This window comes from Stylophora pistillata, chromosome 7 (assembly GCF_964205215.1).
Source record: "Stylophora pistillata chromosome 7, jaStyPist1.2, whole genome shotgun sequence".
NCBI classification, from domain to species: Eukaryota; Metazoa; Cnidaria; class Anthozoa; order Scleractinia; family Pocilloporidae; genus Stylophora; species Stylophora pistillata.
Window position 1 is genome coordinate 23,365,302 of NC_142525.1, and position 17,804 is coordinate 23,383,105.

Genomic DNA, 17,804 nt, shown 5'->3' on the forward strand with positions numbered 1-17,804 from the left:
ATCAATGGCAACCGCACGGCGTTTAGTCAAAGGTTTATCCAATATTTCGAATATATATTTTTTTTTCGTCAAAATGGTCAGCCAAAACAATGATGGAAGTTTTCAAAAGTAGTTTACATTGTAAAGAACAACCTTTGGATAATTAAGGACCATTAAAATGGCCTCGTCTACAACTCGTTCGGCGGTGAATTCTGGTTTTAATTAAAAACAAAACTCGGAGCGCGTAAAACTTTTATTCGTCTGAATTGAAGTCTTTCCAAAGATTTACTCTACGCAGAGCATCTAATTTGGTCATTTAGATCCATTCATGAGATAAAGAACCCTCGATGTAGAATCATAGTAGGATTTCAGGCAAAATTAGGGGAAAAGTTTTAAATTATTCACCAAAATTAGCCGCTTCCTTGCACCTGTTCAGCTCTTTTATCGAGGAATTGACTCTTGTGACATCACACAATACTGCTGTAGCCATTGCGCATGCCCGTGCATTGGTTCTGTGGAAAAGGGTGCGCTAAATCGAAGCTACCAAGAGGGTTTTGGGTATTGAAGTACTCGCTTAACACCGATGAGGGACGGATTTTTTGTAGTATTCTGACTTCTGTTAGTCACATCAGTGTGAATCATCTTCAATTATCCTTAACACGCCATAACTTTCTCGCAGAGAGACGTGTCTTGCCGAACTTCGTTCGAGCTGTTCGGGTCAGGGTATTTGTGTGCGCCCTACTAAGAGCTGATTTTTCAGCTGGCCGCTCCATTTTTTCCTACTTTGAAGGCGTTGACGATCGAAGTCGAACATTTGCTTCATGATCTTGCCTGCCTGTGGTTGATATGGAGAGTAGCGACGCGAAGAAAGCGGGCACTCGGTTAGTAGACACGAAAGAATTTGTGTTTTTTCCTACATGGTATATGTTTGTTTTCATCGTTGAGGGTGAGTTAGCCTTGTTCCTTGTTCCTTGCAATTAAGCCGCATTTTATTTCGATTCCCCTTGCGATTCGCTCGATAGCTTGTTAACTTAGGTAGGTACACACGGTCTAATTTAACTGCTCCATGCCGTTATGATGTTGAAAACAGTGTCTTAATGTATCTGTGCACTCGGTTTATGATCTCGTCTTACAAGTCATCTTCCTTTTACAGTGTATTCAAGAAGTCGTCCCCGAACAGCAAGGTACAGTTAATTTTCCTTGCATTACCATTTACAGAAATTAAATTGCCCGAAACGCTTCATTTTAAAATATTACGGCCTATTATAGTCGATGTAGTATTTTCTTCAAGGAGGGTTTTAAATTTACCTTGCACGATAGCGCAGTGGTGTTTAGCTCCGTTAAATATGCTATTATGCGTATATATATTTGATGGCTTGTGGTTCAAATGTTCACGCTTTTGGTGTGTCACTATAATAAGCCACCGAAAAACGTCGCGTTTTGGGTTAGGAATGAGATTATTCTGAACGAAATCAGTGTGAACATGATAGTAGCTTTTATAGATGTCTGAGGTTTCGTTTGTGGGCCCAAACCGATGTAAACATCGCATAGAATTCCAGAAATTATCTCTATGTTTATATCTTCCATAATTTTCTTCTTGGCCTAATAAAGTTGTGTGCATATCAAATTTAAAACAAGATAGTGTGAATAAATAAGAGCTACCGCTAAACGATAATGAAGGAGAGGATTTCTGCAGATGTTTCCTTTTAAAGCTTGGCGTCCAGGTTGGTTGAAAATTATCATATGAAAGAGGTTTTAAAAGATTTTCTAGTAAAAAGGGCTCAACAATGACGCGAAACGTCTTTATTTTGAGCAATGTTAAATTAATTGTGTTCAGCCTTTGCAGTAATTTTGAAGTAGATATGAGTTTGAGAAATATGAAATACTCTTTGTTCTGTTTCGCTTTTTAATATTGAACATGCTTTTGGAAAACAAGGAAGGCAGGGGATAATAAAACATAAATTACGTTAGACATATGAATTAATGAATGCATGAGGGTAATGGCTATGGGCAGGAAGTGCATCTTAAAAATGAAGGCCAGTACTTTCTGTGTTTATTATACTAAGTGATTTAAAGAAATACTTGATTGTAAGCAAGTTTAGATGGAGTGATTTGGAAAAATTGCACAATTCAGTCTTTTCTTCTTAAAGAGGAATTGGAATAAATTCGTTGAATTAAATATTTTTCACCTTTTTTTTTTTGGAAATTTTTACTTGTAAAAACTTGTGATTCATTGAAAGAAATGTATATTTATAAATCTTTATCTTTTGACAGGTAAAATATTCTCAGACCCTTTAAATGTTGGTACACATTTAGGAAAATGTGTGATTTAGTTACATTTCCTTTTAACAAAGTAATGTGATGCAAGGAATTCTAGAAATGAACTTCTGTGTATCTTAGACTTAGCATTTCTCTGTTACAATTAGCCTTTAGCTTAAGATACTTTTTCCACACCCACTTTAAGTGGATGATAACATCATCAGCTGTAGTGTGAACCAAGGTTCTCCTATGGGCAATATTCTTTGATGAGTCTAGATGCAAGCTAAGTTGCCCACATAGGAGAAAAAACTTATCCCAGCACTAACTCTTTATACCCTCAGATCAATATGTGTATTCTCACTACTGCTCCTTACACATTTCCTATAGTGCTTACAAGGAGAATTTGTTTGACAATCACAAGCTTCTTTAGTTTGTGATCATTTTCCTTATTCTGATGATCTTAATGTTAGATCAGGGTTGATATCACAAAAATAAATCGTATGCTAATCACTTTAAGGGAACAAAGAAATAGCACAAAAGAAGCCTGAAAAAAATTCAGGCAAATCTAAATTAAAATTCTGGCTTCCAAGATACTACTGCTGTAGTTAGGGGCTACAACCAGCTAAGGCATATCAAAGGAGTTATGCAAATTGGGGTAGTAGTACCTAATTTAGGGCTGTGGTCTAGCAGCATCCAGTGGCCCCTGGTGTCTTACTTTTGCTCTTGGGTGACTCGGGAATCTTAGCTTTTTCATAAAAAGCATACACAGGACACCCTGGATTTCACAGTTTCAGAGCACTGAGCTCCCTTCAATTTTTCTTAGAGCACAGCCTTGCTAATGAGAGTCCCAGGCTGTCAGTAAGTTTGAAATTAGAAGGCAAACAAGTGGTTAGCCAAGCTCATATTGGTACCATGTTGTTTTGTAGACTATTCAGATTATTCAGATGAAATATCCCTGTCATTCTAAGAAGTTCACACAAACCTTAGAGAAATTCTGAACATGAATTGATTCATACATTTAAACCTGTTACTACTACATTGTGCATGCTATTTCACTCATAATGATTAATTGGCCTATGTTTGTTTTAGTGATGGCTGTTTCAAATACTGGTTTTAAAGTTGCTCAAATTTGCTGATAGCTGTTCTTTTAGGAGAGGAGCTCCTTTTAAACTGAAGACACTTTGTTAAACCTAGTGCAGAACTATTAAAAAAAAAAAAAAAAAAAACTCACAAGGGAGGTACCCTGGACCCAAGCTTTGCTAAGCTTGTGTATGCCCAAGAGAGTTTGCATGAGGGTTTCCGCCAAAGAAAGTAGCAGATAGTGCAACCAACTCACTAAATGAACTGATAAATTCCAAAAATAAAAAAAACTTCCTTATCCAAGAGATGATTGTGCACTTCTGGTGAGCTATCATAATAGCAATTCTTCTGAGAGCCAATAATTGAGCCATCCCAAATATTTTTACAACAATATTAACGGTGTACTGCTATTTTGTGTCGATTCAATTTTGCTGAGAAGATTACAGTGCATGTGGTAGCTGATTTAATTATTAATTTCTTTTAATTTAATTCTCATTATCTCTCTTCTTAACAGTGTAACACGATATTTAGGAGATTTAACAATCAGATAACTCTTGAAAGAGTAGAGAGATTAATTAAGTTGTAATATTTCTTAACTCAGTTAACTTCAAGACTTTTCCCCCTAAAGCCAATCGTCTTAATAAGACTGCATTTTCTATAAGAATGCATGCCATATAAGAATGTATGGAATGAATGCATTGATTTTGAAACCAAAGCTTTCACACAGTGTTGTAATTTGTATATAGTTTAGGAAAGGAGATGACTGAACTCGGTAGTCCAAGTGACTTTAATTTTTTTTCCCAACTTGACACAAATGAAAGCCAATATCTGTTACTCCACAGATCACAACTTATTTGGGAAAACGAGATTTTGTAGACCACATTGAACACATTGATCCTGTGGGTAAGTTGATACCTGACTGTCGTAGCCGCTGAATCAATCGGTTAATTTTAGAGTCTTTTAATCCAGGTTAATCAAATAAACGGCATACAAATATGTTTCTGAAAGTAGAATTACACAATTGAAACTTGCAAACGCGAAGCAAAATAAAGCAAAATGAAAGTATACAAAGCTTAAATAAATCGAAATGTCAAACACTTACAATCTGAGGGTTCCTTCTCAAAATAACTGAAAAATGTTCGTCGAAATCGATAGAATGAAAACGATTCACATTCACAATCTTCAGAACAAAATTCATCATACACATGGTCGGACAAGATCACTCACTCGGCCTGGTAACAACTAGAGATTCGTCATGTTAAAATCATGAAATGTCCGTTTGGAACCTACAACTGTTACTTCTTAACCCTTTCATTCTTACAATCTCATTGGTAATTAACAACTATTCACCAAAGGTGAATTGAGTATCAAATGATTGAATAATCCCCAAGATTATTCAATAATGTTCACTGAGCCTGAGGTGATTAATTGTTGTAGTATAATTGCTCATTCTTTCAAATTCTGTTTTAAATTCTATAAATAAAGAAAGCATTGCAGAGATTTTGTTAAAATTATGGTGATTTTTCTTATCAACATAAGCAAGGAGTTCAAGTAGGTTTATTCAATTAAATCAGCAAGAGCTTCATATATTTCTTTTGAAAAGTGTTCCTCCAAACCCAGTAGCATCTTTTGTGCTCTTTTCTATTGAATTTTTTTTTTATCCCATTCATCAATTCCTGAAAAACATCGAGAACACATAAGGCAGCCAATTTGAAATTTAGCACCCCTGCTATAATCACCTCACACAGGGTGATTATGGCAAGATGAGATGCAATTCTCAACCAATCAGAGCGCACGCATTTCTATAGTCACAGGTCTCTAGTGAGCAATTATACAAATTCTCCTTACTAAGTTACTTTTAATTTTTTTCTGTGATTTTGCAGATGGTGTTGTTCTCATAGATCCAGAGTTTGTCAAAGATGGGAAAAAAGGTATTACACCACTTTTTATGTAACAAATTATTTCAAAAGCTTAAATCTAGACCACAGCATTGATGACAAAGTTTCCAAAACTGTAGCACTATTTTTGAAAATTGCACAATTTGTAATAAATGTTGATTCCAAATAATGTTTCTGAGTAGGGCTGTAAGTGACTGATGACGTCTGGCTCTTGCCATGTCCAACTTTATTCAGGAATTAATTTTGACAAAAGCATAGCAGAAGTGTGGTGTCTGAATTAAAATTTTTAATTAAGTTCAGCCAGCAATTAAGTGTTGATAAGCTCTGCTGTAGTATATAACCATGACTCTGGTAATAGAGCAATTCAAACGTTGTGCCTCTCCTGAGCTAAACAAAATTCATCAATTATATTTAACTTAGTGACTATTTAGGCCGGATTTGGCTCACATGGGAAGTCACAAGAATAAATTGTTACTTGGCTTTAGTAAATCCTGAATTTTGTATGATTCTAGCCAGACTAAGAATCAGAGTCATGTTTTTGCTGTGCTACAATCAAACCTAATGGCAATTGAGTCAGAATCACTTAGCACAACATCTGAACTGGGCCTTAAAAATTTTCAAAGAGAATCATGCCAAATGATTTTCCAACATTTAAAATGGTACTTTTCATTAGTGATTAGAATAACATCCAAGTTTAATTCATTTCTTTCTTTTTCCACTCAGTGTTTGCCCACGTCTTGGCAGCATTTAAGTAAGTCATTAACATTTGTATTATTTTAAATGTACTTTGTGACTCTGCATTAATTTATTGACAAAATGTTCTTGATATTTGTTTTGTACAAACTGTGCAAAGTGGAATTTCACATTAACATGCAGGAGTGAGAGTTGGTAGAGCAATTTGTGGGTGAATCGATCACTAACTATCAAATTGAATATTTTCAAAAAGTCATCTTGCGTGTGGAGTCTTTCTGTAAACTTTTAATGAACAATGTTTTTAATCTTTCCAATAGATATGGACGTGAAGATTTGGATGTTCTTGGACTAACATTCAGAAAAGACTTATTTTTGGTTTGTTGAGATGTAAACTTCTTTCCTACAGTTGTTAGATTATTGTTATGAGCCATCTTATCACTTCAATAGGAGAGCTTTTTTTGAATTGATTATTTTATTTTTAGCTCCTCAGTGAAGCATTACAACTTTGACAAGTCAATTCACACCACTATTCCTGTTTTTTTAATTGAATTTCTTGTAAGTGATGTAGTGGTTTGCCAATGCCCCAAATGTGTGAAAGATTTCAACTTCCAAAATTTTCAGCAATTGTTACGTGTATTTGCAAATATGGTAATAATCTCCATGTTTTTTTTTTTTTAATGCTATGCCCTCTTCATTTTCACAGGCCACAACACAAGTTTATCCGCCAAAAACCGAAGATCCAGTGCAGCTTACAAGGCTTCAAGAGAGGCTTCTTAAAAAACTCGGGTCTAATGCCTATCCATTCAAATTTGAGGTTTGTTTTCCCTGAAATATCCTTGAAGGCAATTCATTAATTTGTTCACAATAGTTATATTTTATGCAAAGGTTCTAATAAGAAATAGTTTTGGTTACTGGAAGTGAATTTGACAACTTTTAGTTTAGAATGTAGAATTTATTCCGAATCTAATTTGCTGCCCTTTTGCTGGCTACAGTTTGATCCTAATAGTTAAAATGTTTGAGGGTCTGAATGAAACCTTGAGACTAAGTGACTTGTTTTACAATGCCAACTTCTCCATGTATTTTACAAAGGAAATATACAGAAAAATTTTAAAGGAGATTCTAGTTGTCTAGCATAAGTCACTGAGGGCTTTTTTTACACACCCTATCATTAAAGTTTCTTTCATAGACACCTTTATTAATCTGACTGTGTCACTCCAGGAAGGATGTTGTGGACAGTCAGATAGACATTTTAATTTATAAAATAACTGAGACACTAATTGAAAAGTTAAATCACAAGTTGTAGATCACTGGCTTCCCAAACATGATTTACAATTAACTTTTCTTACATTTTCCCAAGATCCTACATGGATCATTATGCCAGCAAATGGATAGAAAGTGTAATCTATTGCTTAATTGAGCAAATATGAAATTATGTACCCATATCAAAAGACGACAATGCAAAAGAAATGTGGCACACAGTAATTAAAAGTAGCCTTCTGGTGAAGGAAGTAACTATTCATCAAATGATACACCTACAATTAAAAAAAAAAAGACATTTTCACACCAACTAGCAGAGAAGTGCCTTTGTCTAATTGCATTTTTTGTGATTCTTGTTAGTTGCCCCCAGGGTCTCCTTCATCTGTAACACTGCAACCAGCTCCAGGAGACACTGGCAAGGTATGCATAACCATGCTGGTCAAACAGTCTTTCTTTAGGTTAACTTTGTAACATGTAGAGGTACATTCATCTAGCTTTGGATAATTTATGTAGTCAAAATGAATTGAAGTTGCTGAATGAATGTGTTTTTTCCAAAAATAGCATGGATCATTTCTTTATTGCATTCATTGAAACAACTGCTTGATGTATTTTCAGCCTTGTGGAGTGGACTATGAACTTAAAACTTACATCAGTGAATCTATGGAAGAAAAACCACACAAAAGGTAAGTTTGTTTTCTATAGATAGTTTACAGCACTTAAACATCTTCTTATTGTTACTCACAATTCCAAAAATCTCCCTTAAGGTGCAAGCTGCATTTCTTTGTTGTTCTCAGTGATCATTTTTATCATTTGATTTTAGAGACACAGTACGACTGGCCATCAGAAAGATTACCTATGCACCAGAGCGACCTTTGCCTCAGGTAAGGGAAGGTGACAGAACATCACTATTTGGGCCCTTGCCAAGCACTCTGATTGTATACATGTTGTTGAATCAATTTTGGGAGCCACTTTTTTGTGTGTGCTGTATCCTTTCAGCAGTAACATTATCTATGTTTGCGTTGAATTTTATTCCACAGCCTCAGGCAGAAACAGAAAAGGAATTCATGCTTAGCACCCACAAGCTCCACATTGAAGCTTCTTTGGACAAAGAGGTAAATTGAATATTTATTTTTAGAGGCACAGAGGGTGTGGCAGGAAGTGCCATAGGCTGGGGGGTGGGAAGGGGAGGTTATGCTGTTGAGGGGGGTGACAGGTGAGTGATGTTGGTACAGATGAAGATGGGGAAAGGAGAAAAATTTTTGGGACTGCAAGGGGGGTGAAAGGGTGGAATTTGTGGGACTGCAGGGGGGTGAAAGGGTGGAATTTGTGGGACTGCAGGGAGAGTGAAAGGGTGGAATTTGTGGGACTGCAGGGGGGTGAAAGGGTGGAATTTGTGGGACTGCAGGGGGAGTGAAAGGGTGGAATTTGTGGGACTGCGGGGGGGTGAAAGGGTGAAATTTGTGGGACTGCAGGGGGGTGAAAGGGTGGAATTTGTGGGACTGCAGGGGGGTGAAAGGGTGGAATTTGTGGGACTGCAGGGGGGTGAAGGGGTGGAATTTGCCTTAAGTGGCAGAAATGTGTATATAGAGGTGTGGGGGGGGAGTTATGATGCAGATTCCACCCTCCTCTTGCAATTGCAGTGAGGTGAATCTTATACAGATATGGACATAGGAAATACTAAGTCTGATATCTTTTTACTCTTTTATAGATGTATTACCATGGGGAGGAGATTGGAGTTAATGTACATATTGCAAATAGTTCTTCCAGGACATGCAAGAAAATTAAAGTTACAAGTAAGGCAGTCCAAAAAGAGAAACTCCAAGATATAATTTTGTTTGTTTCATTCTTTCTTTCTTTTTGTATGCCTTTTTTTTTCACAATGCATACTTCATATCCACTTTCTTTCAGAGACAGATTTCTCCAAGTGTTATGAGCAATGCAGTGTTCTCGTCTTTTCAATACACACGTGTGTTTACATTGTGGAATTCTTAGAAAGCCCTGTTTATTCTGTTAGCCTAAAATCGGGTCAATCTCTTGTAGTACGACAGTTTGCTGACATCTGCTTATTTTCAACTGCACAATACAAGTGTCCTGTGGCATCGTTAGAATCTGAGTAAGTACCAAATCAAAAGTCGAGAATAAATTCTGGTTACATTTGAAAATCATCATGTATTGCATCAAAAAACATGGCTTTAAGAGAGAAATTGAATATCTGTTACTTATGGGAGGGGAAGAAAAATCTGTCTCTCTCATCGAGATGCAAACCACAACAACAAGGTGATAGAGAACTCGTGTTAGTTCCAGGCCTTAGTTTACAAAACTAATCATTCTTTTGGGACACGCACTAGTGATCCTCTGGCAGTGAATTGATCAGCGAATTGATCAGCGAATTGATCAGCTTGACCCTTCACACCCAAACATTAAAATTCGTATTCTCCTTAGGTTTCTCTTTACATTTCCTATGGTATTGACAAGGAGAATTTGTTTGACAATCAGAAGCTTCTTAAATTGGTGATTATCTCCTTTATCCTCATGACTTTTACGTGTGATGCGAGGATGATTACAGAAAGGAAGTATAGAAGCCAGGTACTCTTAGAGTTACAGGGTTTATCCAATGTACAGTGGAACTTTGCTTTCCCACAGGTTATAGGAATGAATGTGAAAAATGTAGATTTAATTGTCTCTCTCTTTATTCTTTATACGGAGGCGTGGTGGCCTCATGGTTGGTGCGCTCGACTCCGGATCGAGTGGTTCGGTTCGAGCCCCGGCCGGGACATTGTGTTGTGTTCTTAGGCAAGACACTTTACTCTCACAGTGCCTCTCTTCACCCAGGTGTGTAAATGGGTACCGGCAATTTAATGCTGGGGGTAACCCTGCGATGGACTGGCATCCCATCTAGGGGGGAGTAGAAATACTCCTAGTCGCTTTATGCTACAGAAACCGGAGTTAAGCAACGGCCTAATGGGCTACTAGGCTCGTAAACAGACTTTACCTTACGTACCTTATTATTCATATAGAGATGGTTTTCCTGTGGGACAGAGTGGAACCTTATCAAAAGTCTATCGCCTCACACCACTGCTAAATAATAACAGGGTATGTCATAAAAGCTCTTTGTTATTCTGTTCCGCTTATTATGCAAAACCAACTGTTTTCTAGTATTTGGGTGCTAAGTCATTCGGTAACGCAAGACGAGAAGACGGTGTGATTTCAACTGCCTTCCCCTTCCGTCTCCTTCCTTTGACTGTCACTCACCCCTTTGATACATATTTATTTCTCTCCCAAGCCTCCCGGTGCTGTAAAAATTTAAGGATAGAAGCTCTAACTTTTACCAACCAAACACTGAGCAGTGGCTCCACAGGCTTATTGCTACCGAGTAGTGTCACTCCTGAGCGCTCCACACTTACTGGCATGATGTTTTAGGTATTGAATAAAGGCTGAAAGTTTCTAAAGAAACTGTGGGACTGCGCCGGTGGGGGGTAACAAGGTAATTTGGTGTTATCAACCTAAGTTCAAATTGTAAATTGGCCACTGTAACCAATAAAAAAGCTGACGTTTCGAGCGTTAGCCCTTCGTCTAAGGGCTAACGCTCGAAACGTCAGCTTTTTTATTGATTACGGTGGCCAATTTACAATTTCAAGTTAGTTAATATCACCAAATTACCGTTTTAACTACTGGTCGCTTATCTCGTTCTGATTTTTGTTGTTAGGATAAAAGAGGCTTGGCACTGGATGGAAAACTAAAACACGAGGATACTAATTTAGCCTCCTCAACGGTGTAAGTAGAACATTGCACAAGCATCCTGATCATTTCATCACTTTAATCGCTTTACGAGCGAGTCCTCTGGATTGAATGAGTGTCAGTAAACCAGATACTCAGTTCTTATAAACCAAGTCAAGAAAAACGTGAATAGTGTAATCTGATCGTTTGGGGTAGTGTAATAACAACAATTACATCACAATTATTCACTCGACTCTATTGATGACTTGCGTACAGGTTATCGAAACGTCAGTCACCACCACCGACAACAGTCCTTCTCAGGACTACACTGGTTGGTTGGTTGGTTGGTTGGTTGGTTGGTCATCTTTATTTAGACACGATATGTATGAAAGCTAAAAGCTTGTGGGGTCATCCAGACGATCAGATTACACCAGCACATGCCGCTGCCTCCCCCCTCCCCCCCCTGCTCCCGCGGTTCAAAACAGTTACTGTATAAAGGTGAATTTAAGAAGGAGTCCGTTAGAACTCGACGAAAATTGATATTAACTGTTTTGAGTTTTCATTTTCTTCGTTTTGATCGAGAAGATGATGCGGACTGTTTAAAGATCGTCGGCTTGGATTATTTTAGACGCTTGTTTTGATTTAAAAATTGCTTTATGGTGTGTAAATCTCCTTCCTCCCTCGTTAGAACTTTATTACGGTGTTCAGTAAACTCGATTACCGCTTCCCGTTTAGCTCAATTGGTTAGAGCGCCGGATTGTGTTGTGCGGGAGGTCGAGGGTTCGAGGCCCGGCCGGACCGATACTCATGGTCTTAAAACAAGTGAGGAGAGGTTGCTACCTTTCTATAATCAAAAAATAGATAGATATTCTAGCCTTCTCGGATAAGGACGAATAAACCGTAGGCCCCGTCTCCTGCAGGGTTAGGGGTAACAGACGTTAATTTCCCACGCACGAGATTACTGTGTGGTGGATGTCCTCCCCTGGGGTGGGATGGGTGGGAATTGGCCCTGAAAAGCCCCTATGGGGAGTGGTCAAGTAACGTATGTATGTATGTATGTATGTATGTACGTACGTACGTACGTACGTACGTATGTATGTATGTATGTATGTATGTATGTATGTGTGTGTATGTATGTGTGTGTGTGTTTGTGTGTATGTAACGTATGTACTGTATGTATGTATGTGTGTGTGTGTGTATGTATGTATGTGTGTGTGTATGTGTGTGTGTATGTAATGTATGTGTGTATGTGTGTATGTGTGTATGTATGTATGTGTATATGTGTGTGTATGTGATGTCTGTGTGTGTGTGTGTGTGTGTGTGTGTGTCTGTATGTATGTATGTATTACAAAGCAGCCTGCTGTCTCTGTTCTCTACGTAAGTTCTTGGTTTGAAAGTATTTAACTGTACATTATTTTATTCCTTCTTATTTTTAGAATGGATGACACCATTCCTAAGGAAAATCTTGGAATCATAGTAAGATACAAGGTCAAAGTGCGAGTCATAGTGGCTTATGGCGGGTGAGAGCTGCGATTATACTTCTTTTTTTATTAATTTTTTTTATTTTTCTTTTTTTGGAGGGGGGGGTGGAGTGGGGAAGGGGTTTTGATGTGAGTTAAGTAAAAGACTGAAACTGTTCTCTTACTTGGCTTACCTGTATAAGATAAATGTCATTCGCGTTAAAAATTGACCTTGTTTTGGCCTTTTTTTTTTTCTTTTGTTTTTCTATCAGCGACGTGACACTGGAGTTACCGTTCACTTTAAGTCATCCCAAACCTCCAGACGAGACACCGCCGTCCACGCCAGCCCCACAAGCACTCACAGAGGAAGCAGCAGGTAATACACACTCCAAGAGGGGAACTGGGAATAGCACAGTCCAATATCACAATACAAACTGCTAGAAAATGGTGCGTTCCAAGGGACGTTTTTTGGAAATCTTTTCTCTTTTCAAAGATTTACTTCTATGCAGTAATGCTTCCTAGAAGGGACCTATGATTATAGCACTAGAAGAAGTCTTGAATGAAAAAAAGATATATCGACTCGTGATAAATTTTCCACTCCCTTTCTGCGCCAAGTCTTTTCTTGTCTAACAAACTGCATGAAACTGTAAGAAGGTCATCAGCTGGAACTCTCATTTAAGGCAAAAGTTGAAGTGTACTTATTTTGGTCACTTTAACTAAACTATAGGCAGATTATTTTTTTCTCTAAAAATCGCCGTGTCGTTTCCTTACGTTGAGGAGAAATTAAAGGATACTGAACATTACGAACTTTAAGGATTAAGTAACGGTTTGTGTTCCCTGAAAAGTTAAGCGTTCATTTTCAATTAGTCACTTTTATAATAATTGGGAAACATATGAACGCGATTCTTTACATAACAAGACATTGTCATCAGTGAAACTGAAAAAAGCGAGTATAACATCGACCGCACGAGGGTTTCCGATTGGAGACAGTTGTTTGAGAACGGAGGTGAGAGAAGGTGTCCTAGCGGATTTGGACCCCCCGGTCCAAATCCGCTAGCGGATATAGACCCCCTCCCCACCCCGGTCCATATCCGCCAGCGGATATGGACCCGGGGGTCCAAATCCGCTAGCGGATATGGACCGAGGGGGTCCATATCCGCTAGCGGATTTGGACCAGGGGGGTCCAAATCCGCTCTGACAAAGGCATTAGTATTACTCGTTATCGTATATTCACCTGACTGACACCGGTATGATTTGTTTATAGCGGGTGCTGCATCAGGTGACACTCCTGTAGACCACAACTTAATCGACTTTGACACTGAGTAAGTACAAACAGTTTCAGGGGTTTCAATGAAAGGCGGTTATCGCCGGGCGGTCTACAGTCGGCAGTAAGACCTCTTACCGCTGTCTCCTCAGCCTGCGGGCTCTCATGTTTGGGTTTCACGATCGGCAACTGCATATGGGAAAAGTTATGGAAGCCGCTGAATTGCCGGGCATGTCAAAAGTAGTCCTAAGAATTGAGTCTGTCAAAAAACTTCCTAAAAAATGGCCTAGAATCATACTTGATTTTGGATTTAAAATTTTGATACAACAGTGGAAAGGTGGTCCACATTATTTTTGGTAACATTCTCTAAAATAGCTATTCAAAGCGAGTGTGAAGCATAAAACTTCTAACCAACCAAGAAAAAAAGATGAATTAATTAGTGCGGTAGTTCACTGAAGCGTCATTGTTAAACTTCCAACCCGAAAGAGTGCTTGACTTCTAATTTCTTCTTAGTATAATTTCAGAGCTGAGCAAAGAGTTTCCAGCAATCTGATTGATCGAGCGGTTCCTTATATGACGCTATATAAACCGCTCCACGCGGTTTATATAAAATGTTAAAATAAAATGTTAATAAATGTTACTAAAATGTTACTAAAATGTTATGATTTTAGAAATTTCTCTGTTGTTCAGCTCTGAAATTGTACTAAAACAATTATTCGCCTCAGGTTCGGTGAATATTGTCGAATAATCCCCTCGACTTCGTCTCGGGGATTATTCGACAATATTCACCTGGCCTTCGGCGAATAATTGTTAATTACGACATCATCCCGGAATCACTCGGTAAGGTCCCGAGAGTAAAGGAAATGATCATCAAGTTAAGAAAACCCTGATTGTTAAACAAATTCTCCTCGACTGCTCCTTAGGAAATGTAGAGTATGCCGCTTAGGTCAATGGATAGACCGCTGGACTGTTGTGCGGGAGGTCGAGGGTTCAAGCCCCGGCCGGACCAACACTCAAGGTCTTAAAATAATTGAGAAGAATATGCTACCTTTCTATAACATCAAGAAAGGATAAGATATTCTAGTCTTCTCGGATAGGGACGAATAAATGGAGGCCCCGTCTCCTGCAGGGTTGGGGGGAGGAGACGGTAATTTCCCACGCACGAGATTACTTTGTGATGGATGTCCTCCCCTGGGGTGGGATGGGTGGGTAACAGGACCTCCGTTGATACCAGTGTTTACTACACTGAAGGGGCTATCTTGTATAAATATAGATGTCTACTTCTACTTGTAACAGTATGAATAATATGCATAGTGATTTTAGGGTGTGAGAAGGGTTAAATAGGAAAAGGAAAGGGAGGAAAACATTAGGTTCGTGTAGAAACTTTTTAAACCCTATTTACCATCATAGCCTGAGAACAGAGAAAGTTATATTAAAAAAGGATAGTACTCTTGATGTAATTCCGGACTCTCTAAACTAACAGAGAAGGAAATGTGTAGCTGCTAGTAAGGAGAATTTAGTAAATCGTTGTATTTTATTCCAGTGGTCCCGGCAAGAATGAGGATGATGATCTTATCTTTGAAGACTTCGCTCGCCTCAGGCTCAAAGGAGCAGAACACCTTGACAGTGCAGACGCCTGACTCGTATATTCAACGCGACAATGAATATGGGAGGGGAAAGAGAGATAGGGAAGGATTGTCTAGCTAAAGAAACTATATCTACTTACTTTTTGAATTACCTTCTCTCCTAAGAGTTACAAATGTGAAGATATTGTCTTAGTCTTAAAAATTGTTAGACACCTTATGAAAAATAATGTAGGGTTTTCAGTGCGAAGCGATCTGTTGAACTTGGAATGTCTGTGAAAAAGGCATTCGAGAGGTTTGAGCCTCTCAGTATTCGTTTCCAGGCCTCTTGGTGCCTTTATAGACTTGTTTGCAGATTCAGCTCCAAACGGTTAATAGAAGAAAGTTCCTGCGCAAATTAATGTATGAAAAGCTACATTAGCCGATTTTAGACTTGATCAAAAACCGCCGTCAGTCAAAACTGTGGCATTGTTATATTTCTCTGTGCAGAAATGGTTTGAATCATTGAACAGCCAAGACTGATTCATATTTCGCATATTAGAGTCAATGAAAGTTACTCCAAATATTCCACTCAGAGAAAACCAAGCGTAAATAATGTTTAGTCTTTTTTTTTTTTTTAATTTTTTTTTTTCCATTTTGAAGAACCAGCAAGAAAATATCTGAGCGGAAAATCAATTAGCGAATTTAGGATATGAAAGGGATAAGTATAGTTTGAAATATCGCTAGATGTGTATACCTGACTTTCTTGTTTAGACCTAGACTGCTATCCTCCTTAAATGTTTAGATCTCATACTAAGACTGACTCAATCCTGTGAGATAGGAGCTTAGGGCGAGGTCATCCAAATTAGAGAAATTTCACTGTATTAATTCATAAATTGACGTCATAGAAGAGACGTGCGTGGGACTGGGGAGGGATAACAGTATTCAAATTGATCAGATGTATAGTATATGCTGTATGTTGTATGCTTCACTTGTAGCGATTCACATCTGTGGCCAATAAAATTGCAAAGTTGTAACTCGATCAAGCCTACGATCTCAAAATCGCTTTTGAAGAGCATCTCGGAATGTCCAAAGCATGTCAAGTTTAGGAGAGTTGTGGGCTGAGAGTGCGTGAGCCTCGTTCTCGAACACAACGTTGAATCTAGGGCCTTTTCTCTTCGCGCTCCTCAGAAGAAAGAGAGGGATAGGAAGAAGGGGAACCCTGGGGACGAGATAGCCTCAAGCGATACAGTACAGACCAAGCGCGCACCAATAGGCTTTTTTGCAGCTGGGGTCACGTGATCAATTTTTAGATATATGTTATGGGATACAACTTGAAGAAAACCAGAGATGGAAAGAGCAAATCGAAAATACCAAAACGGCCAAGTTTGGGCCCCGGGAATTACAGAGCACTGTTTTTACAGCGGTTTAAACTTGCGGAAAATTTAGAGGTTTTGTATGGAAAATGTTGCTGGAGAGCGAGGCCTTGCTCTCTAGCAACTTTTTCCACTTAAACCTTATTTATTAAAAAATTCAGAGTGTCTTCAAATCTCATTTTTGAATAATGGAGGCCTCAAACTTGGCCATTTTGTTATTTTCGAAGTGCTTTTTCCATTTCTGAATTAGGCTAAGTTATAGCCCATAATTTAATGAAAAGTAGGTCACGTGATGGCTTAGCTGCAAAAGGCCTATTGGACCTCAATAGCTCGTTGGGTTTCTTTACCCATTTCAGGTCATGTAATATTACTTTGGAGAACTCCTGCGCATGTACGCATAATTTACAAATGATAAAGCCGGAAATTCCCTTGAAACCTGAAATGGGCAACAGAACTTAAAAGGTTAAGACAGTTGATAGACGTCTATTTCTTGGCTGTTCTAGATGCAAGTGGGATCACATCTTAAATGGTGAAGTGTCATGATAGCTTGAAGAGAGTTCTCAGATTAACACATCTTGGCATGTTATAACCAAATTTTTTAGAGTTCCCATCGTTTGCCCGAACGGGAGATCTGTTCAGAAACATTTTGGACAATTCACGCGAAAGTTTGTTTAAAAAAAATTGTTTGAAGTTTTCTTTACGTTCGTAACCTACATGTAACAGTCTTATGTGACATGTATTACTATGATCTCGTGTTCTTAATTAGTTCTCTAAATATTCACCGGAAGACTCTTTCCCGGGTTGGTGCATACAACAAAATGAAGTGAAACCATTTTGTCCGTTTCCCGTTCTCAGTTACTAAGGACACCTCCGGAATAGGGATAATGTTTTGAACCTGTCGGTATACAGTAAGCAAATATTAGGGTAGGCAAACGAATATTGGTAATAATTTTAAGAAAATAATGTGTAACAGGGATTTTAACATCTTTTCCATGAGCGGCTACCGATGGTGTCATTTAGCCGTAAGGCGAAATCCAAACAAGAGAGAATGCTAGAAGGCTGAAAAGACTGGAGAGACGGCTCTTGTGGCCAGTACCGTTTTTTTTTTTTTTTTTCTTTTAAATCCCCGGTGAAAGCGATAAAGTGGAATAATATCAACTATGCTTCGGTCATTGTCAAGTGAATGGAATGAAATACAGTAAATGTATGTATATATACACGTAAGAAATATAAAAATTTTTTGCAGGTGTAAACAAACG

At 38.3% G+C, this 17,804-nt stretch overlaps 1 protein-coding gene across 1 annotated transcript; it reads left to right on the top strand.

The window, feature by feature from the left end:
• Nucleotides 1-481: 481 nt before the first annotated feature.
• Nucleotides 482-15,500, top strand: LOC111331641 (arrestin red cell). Its single transcript, XM_088726582.1, has 20 exons — nucleotides 482-612; nucleotides 770-860; nucleotides 1,133-1,163; nucleotides 4,161-4,221; nucleotides 5,202-5,249; nucleotides 5,940-5,967; nucleotides 6,227-6,284; nucleotides 6,613-6,723; nucleotides 7,527-7,586; nucleotides 7,782-7,849; nucleotides 7,987-8,047; nucleotides 8,204-8,278; nucleotides 8,875-8,959; nucleotides 9,207-9,279; nucleotides 10,184-10,259; nucleotides 10,873-10,940; nucleotides 12,320-12,403; nucleotides 12,616-12,719; nucleotides 13,608-13,665; nucleotides 15,151-15,500. The coding sequence occupies exons 2-20, from the start codon at nucleotides 826-828 to the stop codon at nucleotides 15,245-15,247; spliced, it is 1,281 nt and encodes a 426-aa protein (XP_088582708.1). The 5' UTR covers nucleotides 482-612; nucleotides 770-825; the 3' UTR covers nucleotides 15,248-15,500.
• The last annotated feature ends 2,304 nt before the right edge of the window (nucleotides 15,501-17,804 follow it).